General features: G+C 32.7%; 1 protein-coding gene across 2 annotated transcripts; it reads left to right on the forward strand.

Moving 5' to 3' along the window:
* The first annotated feature begins 9651 nt into the window (after window positions 1–9651).
* Window positions 9652–16498, forward strand: LOC110673392 (uncharacterized). Of its 2 annotated transcripts, none has more exons than XM_021836518.2 (9): window positions 9652–9962; window positions 12228–12299; window positions 12905–12994; window positions 13485–13527; window positions 13729–13835; window positions 14132–14227; window positions 15029–15219; window positions 15350–15419; window positions 16084–16498. In XM_021836518.2, the coding sequence occupies exons 1-9, from the start codon at window positions 9783–9785 to the stop codon at window positions 16192–16194; spliced, it is 960 nt and encodes a 319-aa protein (XP_021692210.1). In that variant the 5' UTR covers window positions 9652–9782; the 3' UTR covers window positions 16195–16498. The 2 variants fall into 2 exon arrangements, with proteins under 2 accessions (XP_021692210.1, XP_021692209.1); XM_021836517.2 differs by lacking the exon at window positions 12228–12299 and adding an exon at window positions 12344–12415 and having other exon boundaries at window positions 9655–9962.
* The last annotated feature ends 845 nt before the right edge of the window (window positions 16499–17343 follow it).

The raw sequence follows: 17343 nt of genomic DNA on the forward strand, positions 1-17343 counted from the left end.
ACTGCTGGATCCGTACCCTGGTCTGAATCCTCGTGGTCTGTGTCTAAAACCACTTCTCTTGCTCCTACCCTTTCCTCTGTAATTACTCTGGCCACCACTATCCGGAGTACCCATTTGGGGAACACCTGAAGAACCCTCTGCTCTGTTTTTCTTTGCTCTTCCGCTGTCATCCACAAAGATAGCTAATCTCAATCTCTGCTCGATCAACCACCACATCAAAAGATCGATCCGAGATCATGGCCAGGTTCGCATACGTCCTCTCTAGCCGCTTTAGGAACCTCTTCACTTTCATAGTTTCTCAGAATTCTGCTGTAGGGCATATCTGCTCAATTCGAAGTGCAGAGCATATTCATCTACAGACCTGCCATTCTGTCTTAAGGCCTCAAAGGCCCACTGTTTCTGATCTCTGAAGCTTTCTGGCACAAACCGATTAATGAACAGTTCCACAAACTGAGCCCATGTCAAACCCTCCATCCGGGGTAACACGTAGTCATTCATCCATTGTCTAGGCATAGGCCCCATGACATGCTGCATACACTCTATCAATCTTCTATCACCAATCAGACTTACATTCTGCTGCAGGAATCCAAAAACCGATATGCATCGTCTGACACATCATAGGTACCAGGCACCAACTTCTTGAAATTTATGATCTGTTTGTAAGGTTCCCCTCTTGGTGCGGTGGACTGCTGCTGCTGTGGAGGGTGGACCATATACTGCGCCATCATATCAATGGTCCTCTGCAATCCAGCTAGAGTAGCTGCCATGGGGTCCATGGGACCCTGTGCCATGAAAGACTGTTCCTGAACTGTGGGCAGCTGCTCCTCTACTTGAGCAGCTCTAGGCCTCCTACCCCGCCTCCTCGGGGCAGGCGCCTCATCCTGTGCCGACACCTCGTCGGGCACATCTGGTTCTGGTGCAGTGGCAGCTCTCCTGCTTCTACGCATTTTCCTGAAATTCAGCAGCATTAGCCCACAAAAATTTAAAACTGCTCATTACACAGCTCTATAGACTCATATTTATACATAATATATGGAGCAGAAACTAGAAGCAAATATGACAATGCAAGACGAATGTGGACCCTATTTTTCCGCATGTGACTCCTATTAGACTCTTCCCAATATTTTAGACAAACATTCCCTAAGAATCTGGAGCCTAAGCTCTGATACCACATCTGTCACGACCCAACCTATGGGCCGGACCGGCACTAGGACCTGGGCCAGCCTAAAGCCCCCGAGGCCCGTAGTAAGCCTAACTGTTCATTAACCCAACTCTAAGGCCCATTTGGGCCCAATATCAAGAAAACAAACGGACATAGTCTGGCCATAAAATGGACTTTCCAACGGAGAGTTTTCGACTCACCCGACCTGTAAACACAATATATAGTCATTTGGGGAGCTCAGCTCACCCTCCACATACTCATCAACATAAAAATAAATGGGAGCTCAGCTCCCTCATCCAATCCATCAAACATGCATAGCATATTAAGTTTACAGGTCCAACATGATAATAATATTACAGACCATAATCAAATAAATACTTCTAACACATGCGGAAATTCTAGGAGTAAATAAAATTACACAATTATCGATAAACAACCTGCGAAGGAGAAAAGCAGGTTAACCAAAATAAAATCCTCCTGTAGCCTGAAAAAATATTGAACAGGAGTGAGCGTTCGACTCAGAGAGTAAAATATCAATTTTAACCATAATCTCTATAACTATCTAAAACTAATGCACCCTGTAGAGTGAAATGCAACATCAGCAATAAATTCACATCATAGCATCAAAAAGGTAATTTGGAGCACTCACACACCCTGTAGTATCAATCATAACATATGGGAGCTGATCCCCTATACAGCTCTCTTAAATCCAACCTGGTGCCAGCGAATTACTCAAGCTCGGACTTCCACTTAATAACCAAATCGAGGGTCCCAGCGAATTACTCAAGCCGTGACTACCCCTCGAAGGATCGGGTCCCAGCGAATTACTCAAGCCGTGACTACCCCGTCCTATCCATAGTCCACACCACATCACACGCACGCCAACGCACGCACACTGCTCCAAATTACCACAACAACATCCATGGCACATCAACAGTTATGAATGCAACATAAATCGTGCCTAGAGTTTAACTACATAAATATATGCATATAAGTGATGCATGGGCATGCTTGAACATATAATAATATCGAAATTACAATTAAAATTAATATTCTACTCACAGACTTGACGACAATCACTGTGGCGGCTGGGCGGAGGAAGAAGGCTGTCCCGGCTCACCTGACAATTTTTATTACAATCATTTAATAAATTTGACTCAATACAAACAAAGAAAAAGACCAATACGTCCTAAGTCGTACCGAAAATCCGGCAGAGTCTCCCCTATACCTAGGACCTACCCAACCTGCAAAAGGGTTCAAAACACACTTCTATACTCACAATCCATATATCCACAGTTCAATCATATCACACAGCCCCTCCTGGGCCCATCAAATCAGTCATCCATCACAATACGCAAAATTTCAATTTAGTCCTTATTATTGATCATTTTTGCAAAAACTGCCCAAACAAGCTCTAAAAATTATAAAACTTTGCCCCGCGGTCCTTAGCAATATTACTAAGCTATTGCAAAAAGAATCGTAATTTTCTAAGCTACCACGAATATTTTAGGGATTTTTAACCCTATTTAAGTACTAGAAAATTACGTAAAAACAAGGTTTGGGTTTACCTTTGCCGATTCCGACTTCGGGGACGCACTCGGGACGTCTGACAATGGGGGGGTAGCCAAAACCTCGGTCCAATTCGGAGACTTTTCCAGAACGAGTCCGTTCGCCTAATTTTGCACCTGGCCAATCGCCGAATTTCGCGAATCGAGGATACCTACACGAAGCCCATAACACGGGGGTTAGTACATAAATTTTTCAGAATTTTCTAAGCTCATTTAATACTCGGAAAAATACTGCGAATTTCCGTGGGACCCATCGAAAAACGGTGTCGGAAAAATTCGAAGTTTATGTCGTTGCGAAGCTCTCGACGAATGGAGCATGCTGGTAGCCTCGGTTTTCTCGTGGGATTCACGGTTTTCGAGAAATCTAGCCCAAAAGTCGAAATGGGCTAAAATCTTCCCGAGCAAAAATCGGACAAACCGCTCGATGGATTTCGGCGTTCTTGGTGTCTATGGAAAGCTCTCGCCGAGTAGATGATTTTGGACACAAGACCCGGTCCAATTGGTGGCCGGATCGGCCGGATTTGGCCGGGAAAGCTGAATCGACGCGCGAGCAGGGGCGTTCGCGCGTTTTCGCCGTTTGGGTGGCGCTACCGGGTGGGAGGGTCGGCGCGCCGTCGGCTGAGTGGGCAAGTGGTGGCCGGTGGGGTGGGGAGGAGAGAGAAAACGCGAGGAAGAGGGAAGGAGGAAGGAACGCGCGCGGGAGGAAGAAAAAGAGAAGAAGACCGGTCCGATTCGATCGGTCCGATCCGGTTCGGTTCGATTCGGCCGGTTCGATTCAAAATACAAAATTTTTTGAAATACAAAATACAAAACGAGGTCCAAAAATTCCGAAAAAAATTCCAGAAAACTCAGAAAAATACGTAGACTCCAAATATATTTTTAGTTTTGCCACGTGGTCTTTAAATTAATTTTTAAAAATCATCAAAGTTTATATTTTCGGAAAATCGAACCCGATTTTTAAAATCCGAAAAATCTCAAAAAAAATTCCTAAAATTTAAATAAAATTAAAATACCAAAAATGATCATAAATTTAATATTTTTGGGGTGTTACATATATAATATTTAATTTATTATTAATTATAAGTATATATATGTAATTCAATATTAACTTTTATTGTTTTTAATTATAAATATATTAAATCACTTTATTATCATTAATTATCTTATTAAATCACCTTTTCATCACGTAGTATACTTTCTTGTTAAAAATTAAATAATTGAAAAATATGTATAAGATAGTATAATATATTTATTGAGATATACATTATAAAGTGACTTAATTTATGTATGTGTTGTTTCATGGGATTGAATTATGACCTATTCAAAATATTAGTGGTGCGATCCAAATCAAATATTTTATGAGGTATGTGGTCATAGTAGAGAGTATGAATCAAAACAATACTTAAAAGTAAGCATTAATAATTGAATTCACTAAATTTAATATTACATTAATTATCTTATTTTTAATTTAAAAATTTTTTAATTATAATTTACAAAATTTTTATAAACAATATTTACTATATTAAAATTAAATTTATTTTTAATACTATTAAAATTTAAATTGGATAAAAATTATATATTATTCAACAAAATTTTAACTTTCAATAGTTCAATAAAAATATAATAAAGAATTTCCTTAAAGCCAAAAAATTACATAATTTTGTGCTCTTAGTTTAGGTTAAATTAATTCTAACTCATATTATACTTGTTGATTTATTATTTTACAATTTTGATGAAAATATTATGTTACTTATTATATGTAGAATCGAGCGTTTACATCATACCCAAAGTTTAAACTTTTAACAAAAGCGTAATCGTAACTCTTTATAGAGTTACGATCCAAGCGCCATGAGTGAAAGGTATATGGGTAGGATGCTTGCCTATTAAGTTATCCTCACTTAGTACTAACACTATGGATACTTGATATTATTTATATTTTTATGTGAGAATTGTTAGTTTAATTTTAGTATTTCTCTTGAATAAGTTATTATGTTTATATTACTTTATTAATATTTTATTTTGATATTAATATTATCATTTTATTATTACTACTATTATTTTTATTGATATTTTGATGTTAGAAATATATAATTATTTTTGTCCTTTTAAAAGGAATACAATAATACTATAATTTTAAGTGTACAAGCTAATAACTGAATTGAATTGTAACCAAAACTGAAACAAAAAATAGAATCGAAATTAGAACTAAATAAGAACCGAAAGCAATTAGAACCAAACCAAAATCGAAATCTAAATGTGATTTCTCTTTTGATTCCAAAAAACGAAAAAACCGAAGTTCGATTCTGATTTTGATTCTTACAAAGAACCAAACCAAAACCAGAACAGTGCAACACTAATTCTTCTTATAAACTTGCGGCTTACACAGACTTTAAAACAAAATGGAGTTCAACTATTTCTAAATTTAACTTGTTTATTAAATAAGTTTTAATATTAAGTTAAATTATTCATGAAAATTGAATTACTGTTAAAAAAGTAATATAATAAATATATTGTTCTAATAATAGGTTTTTTTATGCAATATATAAGCAAAAAATTCTACCTAAATGGCAGCAAAATATAAATAGATAAGCTGATTCAACCCCAAACTGTTCTTTGTGATTCAAAAAATTTTATTTTACCGGAAAAAAAAAATATTTTGATGTAAAGAAAATAAAAATAAAAGGAGTGAGTTGGTTCGAGTTGAATCGGGGCGATGTAAGCTGCCTTCCTTCGAGTCAACTCAAAAGCCTCAAAAGCCAATCGCTACGTGCCTTCTGCTCTTAGCGCGCACTCTCGAATATGAGTTCGCTTCTCCTCTCAACCAAATTCTCTGTTTCTCTTTATCCAAATAGCCCTTCTCTCCATTTTCCCTCCCAAACCAAACCTCAAAGCATCAATCTTTTTCCTATCCAAGTCCGATTTCAACTAACATGCAATGCCACAAACCAACCACCACCATCATCATCAAAACAACAAAAGCATCCTACGAAGAGCAAGAAAAATGAAATCGAAGGCGAGAAAGGAATTGATCCAGTCGGGATTCTGACCAGACTCGGCATTTCCCATAAAAAAATTTGCTCAGTTTCTCGAGAAAGGTACCAAATTTGAGAAATGTGGACAAAGAAAATGGTATAATGATCCTATAAAGAGTGAGTGCGTATAGATAAGTTCTTTCATTGAAGTGTGTATAATGAATGGGTGTTTTAAAACAGTGATTCTTATATTGATTAATCGTTAAATTTTGCGGGCAATTCCATTGCATGAGGATTCATATTATACCAATGCATAAGGATTCAAGGCAGCTCACTAAGTTGAAAATATTATTAACAATTTCTAATTTTATGTAAAAAAAAAAAAAGAGAAACTGAAACATTCACACAATGATTTTATCGGAGTTCTCGGTTTATGAGGATAAACAAATCTCAAACCAATTTCTTCCAGAGGAAGAGGATTGATGAATACATTTATGTGATAGTCTCATGAGAGATGAGATTAATTGATGTTATTTGCTAAATTATATGCATAGATGTTGCATTTAAAGATATGGTGATTGAATCGACTCAATTGAAAATATTGAACCCATATAGCCGCATATTAATGAATGTCATAATTTTTATTAATAGATTATTTAACTTATTATTTAATAATTAAATTAAGGAATTTGATTTTTTTAATAATTAAAAATTCATAATTAAAATAGAATATTAATTATATTTTTATTAACATCAAAATTTTAATTTAATATTAAGAGAGTATTTGATTTGACTACTTATTTTTTAATTTTTGACTTAAAATATATTTTTAACTTATGAGTCAAATTGAAAATAAATAGTTAATTATTTGATAAAATTAATTAAAAATATCTTTTAAATAATTTAAATATTTAGTTTAAATATATTTAAAAGTAATTTAATTTATTAAAATTACTAAAAAAATATATGTAATTAAGTGGGGTAGTTGTTAAAAAAGAGTATAATGATGATATTTTTAAAAATTATTATAATAATATGATTTTTTATTTAATTAAATAATAATTTTAAAATAAATAGATAAAATATAAGTAAAATTTCTGATTTATTTTAAATAAATTTTTTCATTTATAAGTTGAATTAAATATTATTTTATTTATATTTTTTATTTATAAATAAATTTAATTAATTTATAAATTAAATTAAACATTTTCTAAATACTTACGAGAGAAATCCTATTTGAAATATGAGAAAAAAAAAAAGGACATGTATTTTTTTTGGGCTATAAATCCTTTTCGGAGAAAGCCAAAAAAAACCCTATAAAAGGAGTAATTCGGTAGCCATGCTAATTAAATGAAATCCTTTTGGGAAAAGGATTTTGTCCTATAGAAGCAAGAGTTTTTTTTTTTTTTTTTTTAATTATTTGAACTGCAAATACATTGGATAAAAGTTTATTGGACAAGATTACTAAGATCAAGGCCACCAGTACTACAAAGAAGCCTCAACCTAAGAAGCAGCCTAGCAAAAGCTTAAAGCTTAACTCGGCCTAATCCTGAGCCTAAGGAGAGCAAAAATCTAAAGACTGTTCTACACAGCGCCGACCATCATTGAGACTGGAGAAACCAAAAAGATATGCCCTCCACCAAAGCCATGCATGGCTAGATAAGGCCATACAAAGTTAAGAAAGAACACCCCACAATAATGGAGTCAACGCTTCTAGGAGGTTACACGGCTCATAAACCGTCAATGTAGGAGAGAAGAGGCAGTCATGGCATCTTAGTCTCATCTAGCCATGGAAGCTTGCAACCAATTAACGCCGTCTCTTCAAATTGTACAATCACCTTCCTTTGGGTGTACTTCTAGGGTCGAAGGCCTCCAACCTAGAAGAAGGCAAATGTTGAACCCAAGAGAGCAGCATACCCAAGCAGAGCTTCATTGAAAGACCTAAAATCTGCAAACCAAAACAACCAAAACCAAAAGTATAGAAAAATCTAGCCCACGGAGAAGAGAGGAACCCATAAACCGAGCAGAAGAAGACACATTTCTTACTCGAATAGACAAAGGAGGGCGACTGGAACCTCGGTCTAACCTGAGTGATTGAAGGGGGAAAAAAAGCAAGAAAAGTTTCTCTCTCTCTCTCTCTCTCTCTCTATCTACAAAGCTAGCGGGCGGTTTCTAATACAAAATTTTATTAAAGACGGAAGCAAGCAAGAGTTGATTGCATACTATTGCATCAATTTTAGTACTTGTTTTGGCTTTTAATCCAACGTGCTGGCCGTTAGAGAGTGCATAATTTTTAGTTCCTCGCTTCCTCAACGCTGTGCACTAGAGTTTTCTTTAAAAGAAAAAATTATTTATTTCGAAATAGTAAAGTCCTTAGGCCGAAATTTTTGAAGATAAATTTGGTGTCATTTTTTTTCTCGAGTTCTCCCCTGATTTTATTCATTAAAATGTTGATAGTTTACGTAGAGAATTTACAAATCAGGTATTTATACATATTTATTTACGGTTAAAATAAATTTTGAATATGAATAATTTTTTTAAAATTATTTTTAATTTTTAGCTGAACTTTTTTTATTAATAGAGATAATATTATCATGATTAATGATAATCATGATTATGATTAAATCGTATAACAGTTGTATCAAATAAAAATTTTATAATAAAAAAATTATACAATAAAATTAATACATATATAATAATTTTATTGTAACTGTTAATAGTGATAGGTTTCATGTGAGTCCTACAATAATCAGTGATAATTACATAGAATAAAAATTCATCATAATAGAAAAAAATATGAAATTTCTTGTTAACACAAAACGCATTGTCATATTGATTGTATAAATAGTATTATCACTTTCGTCTTAATATATATATATATAAAGTAAGAAAGTATTTTCGAGATATTGATATGTAACATTATCTTTTATATTATTACTACATGACATTTTCTATAATATTGCTACATAAATTTTCTACTTCATTCTCTTTTCTCCTTCTTTTAAGTATATTATTATTACCATTATTATATTTTTATTTAATATTGATATATATATTCACAATTTATTTACAAAATATAATTTATTTAATTTTATTAATTTTTTTTTATTTTTATTAATTAGTTATTTAATTATTTTAAATTATAATTAAGTTATTAATTCTTAATTATATATATATATATAAATTATAAATTATTTAATAATTATTCTCTTAATATTATAATAAATAGTTATTATTATAAGATAAATTATAATATTTTAATATATATATTTATTATATATACCTGTAATTTTATATAATATATATATATAATTTTATTTTTTTTATTTATGCTTTTTCATATTATTAATATTACTTTTAAGAATAATATTAATATTACTAAACAAAAAAAATATTTAAATATATTATATTTTTTTTAATATATTGAGAGGATGTAATAAAATTTTGTTATTTAAAATAATAAAAATAATCACTTAATTAAAGTAATTTCAAATGATTCTATATATTTAATTAATATTTTGTTATATTACTATATTTTTACTATGAAATCAAATAAAATTTAAAATAATTAATAAAAAATTTAAGATACTATTTAATTTTCATATATCAAAATTAAAAATATATATAAATTAAAATTATTTATATATTAAAATTATTATTAATCATGTACATTAAAATAGGTAATTCTCTAATTATATAATAAAATAATAATTTTACATAGAATAAAAATAATATATATATATATATATATATTTTAATAAGTGAACATTAAAATAATAATTATTTATTTACTAATTTATTTGTATGTTTAACTATCATTTATTTATTATAAGATTTATTATTTTATAGCAGATGTGGATACGATGTCAAGGCGAGTAAAAACCAAGTGTCCAAGGCTCAGACATGAAGGCCACGCGCATGTAAGGCACGTGTCCAATTTGCAACAATTGAAACTGAAACTGAAACTTTCCTGCATGACAATCGAATCTCTTCCTTGTGGAAAGAAACCGAAAAAACCCAGTCTGTGAAAAACAAAACTGCGAAATACTGAAGGAAACTTAGGACATTTGCGCTTCGCGGATGGCGAATCTTCCTCAATCGCTCTCCATGAATTCACCATTTGGTGCCCCCAGCGCCCCCACTCCTACTGCCGCCGGTGCTCCAGCCAACAAGGACCGGAAGATGGCTTCAGCAGAGCACTTGGTGCTCGACCTAAGTAACCCAGATCTTCGAGAAAACGCTCTTCTCGAGCTCTCTAAGGTAAAATTAATTATGTCTTTTCTTCGATTGTATAGCTTTTCGTACTTCAATTCAATTTTTTAGCGTTTAAATAGAATAGAAAGGAATTGGAGCTGTTTTTAGCGTTTAACTAGAATAGAAAGGAAATGGAGCTGTGAAAGTTGCATTTTTAGTTTGGCTTCTTATGGTGCAGGGGAAAAGAAGGGAAATTGTTTGAGGGAAGTGAATTGTAAAGAAAATTATTTGAATTTCTTTTTGATTGTGTTCGTATGTTAATTGAGAGATAGGAAGAAAGCAAAAACTTATATCATTATGCCCTTAGAAGGAAGATTCTTATTTCTATAGATAAGATTTTAGATATGGAAGTTCGAGAATCGGAGCTTAGGAATTTCTATTTCATTAATTTCTGTCCATTGTGGGAACAAATGTTAAATGGGTAATTTCCCCTCCTTTCCTTTCATTTCTCCTTTTTTTTTTTTTTTTTTTCCCCCTCTCCTTTCCTCATCTCTACACCAAAACATAAGAAATTAGATTGATTTCCTTTCCTTCCTCCTCGTTTCCTCTAATTCCCCTCTAATAAACAGTCTTTCATATTTAATTTTCAATGTGCTATTGCAATTCAGTTTCCAGCATGCCTTCACTAATGTCTTTGTTGTGGTGATACAATTTGATTGATGAAGCTTGAAACCGTTGCTTCACTAATATGGTCCCACTTTCATCGTCTTAACTATAAGGAACCTGCAAGTAGAGGAAAAAAAAAAAAAGGATTAGAGGTCCACTAGGGAGGTACCTGGTGAGGATCCTTCGATGCTCAAATTAGAAGGGTAGTAGCACAGTACAGTAGAGAGGAAAGAAAGAAGAAGTCTGAAAGAAAGGAACCCTTTCTATCCTTAACTGACCCTATTTATAGGGAAAAGTGATAGGAGCATATTTCTCAGTATATTCTAGAGAACATTCCTTGGGGGTATATTTATAAATAAAATGGATATATATTATATTTGATTATTTTATAGTGTATCAGTGATAAATTTGGCTAGATAGATAGTGTATTTATGGATTTGGCCTCTCTTTCTTACAATACGACTGGTTTACAAATTTTCTAGGATATTTTTGTCTTGGATATTCACTCATATGTTGTTGTTCTTGTTAAATAGCTTTGTTTTGAGCAGATTGGTTTTGGCACCTAAAATTGGTAGAAGAGGGCAGCCTTGGAGCAAACATCCTAACTGGATTTGAATATCCATATTAGTTGCCATGCTTCACCCTGTAGGACACTGCAGGCAGTAGTGCTTAGTCATCTCATCTGAGCCATTTGTGCAATGCACAGGTCCATTGCGCTTGCATTGCGGGAATGGCTGGGATAGGTGGCTGTGCATGATTTCCCTTACCATTGGCCTTAACTTTATAAGGAGTGCCATTTTCTTTTATATGGCCATTCAGCTGCTGAAATTTAGTTTTTGGATGCCTTTGCTTTTTTTGGGGGATTGATTTGTTCATGTTACATTAAGGTTGCATATCAGGTATTGGCAGTATTTAACCATGTTACTAGATTGCAATTGTATTTAGGTGCTACTCCGTTCAAAAGATGGATTATTCTAAAAGACAAGTATGTGACAAATTTAGTATCCTTTTATGCTAACTTACAGTTGTGTTGCCTTAACTTTTTTTTTTCCTTATTTCTTAGCAAGTCTTCCATTGGCACATAGACTATTTTCATCTTAGAATCCTAATTTTGCTACTGTTAAGACTTCTAGAAGTTCAATTAGAACTCAGTTTAATCACTTGGGAAGAAGTATTTTTTTAATATTGCTGGAATATGTGGCTCAATGAGAGAATAGTTGTAGAGGATTGTCTGTTGAAAACTTTTTACCAAGGTAAAGCTTATATAGAGGCAAAACTTACCATTTCTTTTTAGGTTTCTACTATTGTAAGAATAACCCAACTATTCTTCTTATATTGTAAGTGACTGCAATCATTAATAAGTTCATAAAACAATTGGGCCCAGGCTATCCACTAGTTTGATTTTTCATGCCTTCTGATTTGGCTAGCCATATACACATGAAAAGGGCCAAGTATGAATTTCACATAAACTTTCTTTCCTGTTTCCCCTTTATTATTAAAAAGAAATAGAATCATGGTTGAAGTGATTTACATTTCTTCAAAACTGCATTAATTTTGTGTATGGATTTTACCAATGTTTTTTCCTTTAAGCGGATGCAATTTGTTTCTGAACAATTTGTGTGCTGTAATTATAAACTGTTGTCTGCCTTTGGTTTCATTTTTTAGAACAAGGAATTATTTCAAGATTTGGCTCCTTTCGTGTGGAATTCTTTTGGTACTATTGCTGCACTCATGCAGGTATGCCTAATAAACTTCTGTTCTTTTTGGTTTTTGTTTTTTAGAAGAGAGAATTATTTCAAGATTTGGCTCCACTGTTGTGGAATTCTTTTGGTACTATTGCTGCACTGTTACAGGTATGCCATTTGAAGTTGTTATTTGATCTAGTTCTTTGTTTGCTTACTTTTTTCTTGTTCATTTTTTAGATAAATTCAGCCATTGTGTTGTCCAATTTATTTGAGCGGAACTTCCTTGAAAGCTTCTAATTCCTCTTCTCAAATTGATATATGGAATTGCTTAACCTCTTCTGTAGCTCTGTTGTGAAGACAAAATCATAGATTTGTTGCAACAAAATTCTTTGCCACATGACAGAATGGAACATAGTGCGTAGGAGTTCTTGTCTTTTGTGGATTTTTTTTAAATTAATCTTTCCGCTTGTCTGTTGCACTTATGATATATATGTGGTTCAGAGGTTTTTCTATTTGGAGGTTAATAGGCAAAATATACGGACACATTTTATATTGAGCTCGTTACATAGTACCTGTTTTTGTTAGGAAGTGAATGAACATCAGATTTCTTTTTACATGCTATTTACATAATGTTCGAATTTTATTTCTTAATTGCAGGAGATAGTTTCAATATATCCAGTTTTATCGCCACCAAACCTCTCTCCTGCACAATCAAATCGAGTTTGCAATGCTCTTGCTCTTCTACAGGTCAAACATTTCTTTTTCTATTCTTTTTTTATATATATAGTTTTTAAATTATCATATGATATATTATAATTGATACTGTAGTTTGCTTTAGTTGGAAGTTTGTTCTGCATATGTATTGTCAATTTGCCACGCTTGTTCGTTAAGGAATAAGGAGTTAAAGTTAACATGATATGGCACTTTTATGTTCTGCTAATGACTTTATGCTTTGGGTTCTCACTTAAAAGTTAAATCTTGTGACAAAATATCTCCTAATCATCATGAAAGAAAGAGAGGCCTTTCATTTCTTCGTCACTAGAACCACAAGAATCCTTCAACGTCTAATCTAATTTGCATTTCATAGCCAGCTGCTTGTTCACTTCTCTTGCATTGAAAATTACTCGCTCAGATGTTGTGGGTGAAAGTTTAGTCTTCTGAGTTGCTGTATGTTTTTGTATTTTTTTGGTTTGAAGACAACTGGAATGTTTTGTAATCTTTTTATGTTGTCTCACAGTGTGTAGCCTCTCATCCAGACACAAGGATGTTGTTCCTCAATGGTAATGTTCTTATTCTTGTTCTCTCACCAGCGTAGCATTTGAGGGAAAAAAATTTTCTTATTCTTTGTTGCATCTTCTCCATTTGAAGTAAAGGAATTTCATTCATGGGAAGCATCATTTTTCCATTAGCTCCTTGGGGATGACTTAGTTCAACTAACAAGATATTTGTGATTCTTCCAACTGATGCTTTTCCCTTTTCAGCTCATATACCTTTGTATCTTTACCCATTCCTTAATACAACTAGCAAGTCAAGGCCTTTTGAGTATTTGAGGCTTACCAGCTTAGGTGTCATTGGTGCCCTCGTGAAGGTACATCTTTACTGATGTCCACTGATGTTCTATTGCTCAAGTTCATGTTTCATTCATTTATCCATCAATTTATATTTATTCATTCTAATGAGATAGTGCAATATCTACACACATCATGATTTTATCTGTCGTAACTCAACAAGATGTTTGTATTTGGGACAAATGTTCTCACAAACCACATAGAAAAATATTGTATGTTCAGTTTAATTGGTGCATTAATCTCTATGGTATGGTTGTTGCCTTTTATCACTTCACTTCCGATCTTATATATTTTGTAATTTTGATCTTCTTAACAGGTTGATGACACAGAAGTTATTAGTTTCCTGCTCTCAACTGAAATAATTCCTTTGTGTCTGCGTACCATGGAGATGGGCAGTGAATTATCAAAAACAGTTGGGTGTCGATTTACTTATTTTGTTTTCCCAATTAGCTAGAAACTACTGCTCAATCTGTTGCACCATTTATTCCTTTTGAAAATTTGTTATTCTTTGCCTAATAAATTCATGCATATGTTCATAATGAATTTTGTTCAGTTTGGTTCCTTAAAAGTAAATTTTCAGTCATTAGAAGAATGTCTTCAAATATCTCGGTTCAATATCTTAAAAACTTTGGTTCTTAATGAAGAGAACATTTTGATTAACTTTTTAGAAAGTGTAAGTGTGTTTCCTCTTCCAACCTGAGATATTGAAGCCAGTACATTACTTGGATGATACTTTAGTTACTTGGATTGGAAGACTTGTTATTAGAGGCTCAGTTGTAGCAGTCTCAACTCTGTCTGCTTAAATATGTTGTCTTTGATGATGTATACCTCAACGGAGTGAACCTTACAAGTTATTCCTTGATATTTCTATATAGTATATCATCATCTTGAAATGTCCCTTTAGAATGAAAAATATGTAAATTCCTTTTGTTTTTGCAAATGCATGATCGCTTTTAGCAATAATGCCGTGATTACTAATATGAATTTCCTGAGAAGTTTTCGTCTTTATCTTTGTTTCTTAACAATTGTTTTATGTAAGCTGGGCCAATAATGTGTTTTTCTGCTAAAACTGTATGAAGTTGATTGTTTAGAATTCCTGAAACAACACTGAGTAGCAATTTCTAAAAATGCAAAGTTGCGGACATGTAAGCACAGTTCTTGTTTTGGTATTTGCCTGTGTTAGCCTTTAGAAAATTATTTTTTCTGATGGCAGGTTGCAACATTTATAGTTCAGAAGATTTTGTTGGATGATGTGGGCTTGGATTATATTTGCACTACAGCAGAACGGTTTTTTGCAGTTGGTCGAGTTCTGGGGAACATGGTTGCAGCACTTGCTGAACAACCCTCATCTCGGTTGTTAAAACATATTATTCGATGTTATCTTCGACTGTCAGATAACCCAAGGTAGTGATGCCAAATCAATTGTGACTCCAAAAAGTCTGCTGTCTCTCTTCTTTTTCTTCATCAGCTGTTATCAAACATTCATTTCTATTCATGCTTACATTTCCTATACTCTATGGTCTTGGAAATTCAGGGCTTGTGATGCACTAAGAAGTTGCCTGCCAGACATGCTTAGAGATGCTACTTTCAGTAGTTGCCTTCGTGTAAGTACTGCTTTTGAAATTTGTGATGTCAAAACAAACTTCTTGATCTGCTGATGAAGTGAAATATGAAGCTTGTTTCTCTTAAAAATGAATTTTGATCTGCTGTGGGATATAGAGTAGTTGATTTTGGCTTCTAAGAATGCTCCACAATTTATACGTTACAATAATGCCAAGCTAGGAGGAAAACAAGTATGCGTGTTACTTGGTTTTCCGAGCTAGTGAGGTAGTTTTTGTGCTTGTTATCCTATTGTTCATTATGGTGCATGCATGAACACAGTTAGGCATGATTGGACAACTGGCTAAAATTTCAAGTACCGATATCTCTATGTTTGACAATAATCTGATTTTAGGTGCAGAATGGTTTTATCACTCTTGAGGTGGTAATTGTTTCCTAGGATCGTGTTAAATGGAGATTATGGCAGTATAGTTGACTAAAGTAACTTGGTGACATTTGCAGCATGATGATTGCATAATTTGCATTTACTATATATATATTTTTATTGGGAACAGGTTATTTGGTCTGAGCAACACTTTTCAATTTATGAAATGGAATATTTATATATGAAGTTCCAAAAGATGAATAACACCCTTTTTCCCAAATTTTGACTAATTTAGTGTCTTTTAAGGCACATTCATAATATTTGTGGTCTCCTAATGCTTCCAGGAAGATCCAACAACAAGACGATGGCTGCAGCAGTTGCTTCACAATGTTGGAATGAATCGGGTCCCAGGGCTTCAGGCTGGGGGAGGATTTGACCATATGTTGGTGAACTAAATTAAATTGCGCAACTGGTTTCAATCTTGTTCTTCTGATAGTGTCTGTTTTTTGCAATCTGGCTCCAAAGGAAGATGGCTCATCGTCTTGCTTTTTAATTTTTTATGTGAATTAGCATCATCAAATTACTGTAATTAATGGTTTTTCTTAAAAGAGAATGGCATAGGAGACCCCAAGAAAAAGGCGAAGTCCAACTGGGGATTGTCTTCTATGCCAATTGCTATCAAGTGTTGTTCATGTGTAGGTGAAAGAATGTTGTTTTTCATGTTTATTTAGTGGTGCCTCCAACAAGTATTTTCTCGTCTTTTCTAGTCTCATTTAAAGAAAAAAAGAATCCATATTTTCTGATCTCCAATTCCAAGGCCAAGAATGGGATAATGGACCATAGTCACCTATTGATTGGTTCTTCATCGCTTCAAAATTTGAAGTAATTGGAGAATCTGGATTACACCCCACAGGATATGAAAATACTCGTGAAACGAATCGGTTTCCACTTTCCGCTGGAATATTATATATATATATATATATTATTTTATTATAATTATATTCAATATATTTACAGTGCGTGGAACTTGTTAAAGTGATTTTTTTTTCCAGAGGAAAGCAGTTAAAGTGAATTTATATAAAGCTTACTTTATCAATTTTTTTAACGAGTACTTTATTACTTTATTAATTTATGACGTATGAAACTTAGTAACTTGAGCTTACGTTTTTTAATAATGATTTTTTAATGGAAAAATACGTTTTATTAATTAAAAATAGATATATAACTTATTATATTTTTACATAAATAAAATTAAAAATTTAATAATATTAATAAAGTATGTACATTAGGAATGAGTGGTTGTTTCATCCTTTCTTTAATTTTATTATCCTTTTATGAGTTTCATTAAATAATCATCAAATTTAAAAAATAAAATAATTTATTAATAAATACATATAAAACCTCTTCAACAAGAAAGAATGATTTTATAATAAACTTCATTAAGAAGATAATACATTAATTTAAAATTTATCAATAAAGATATATTTGAAGAGATGTTTGTAAAATATTTTATAAACGAATACGAACTTTAGAATTATTAGAAAAAATTAAAAAAATAACAAAAAAAGTATATATATACCACAAATTCTTTCATTATTTTTTTT

Source organism: Hevea brasiliensis, chromosome 15 (assembly GCF_030052815.1).
Source record: "Hevea brasiliensis isolate MT/VB/25A 57/8 chromosome 15, ASM3005281v1, whole genome shotgun sequence".
Taxonomy (NCBI): Eukaryota; Viridiplantae; Streptophyta; class Magnoliopsida; order Malpighiales; family Euphorbiaceae; genus Hevea; species Hevea brasiliensis.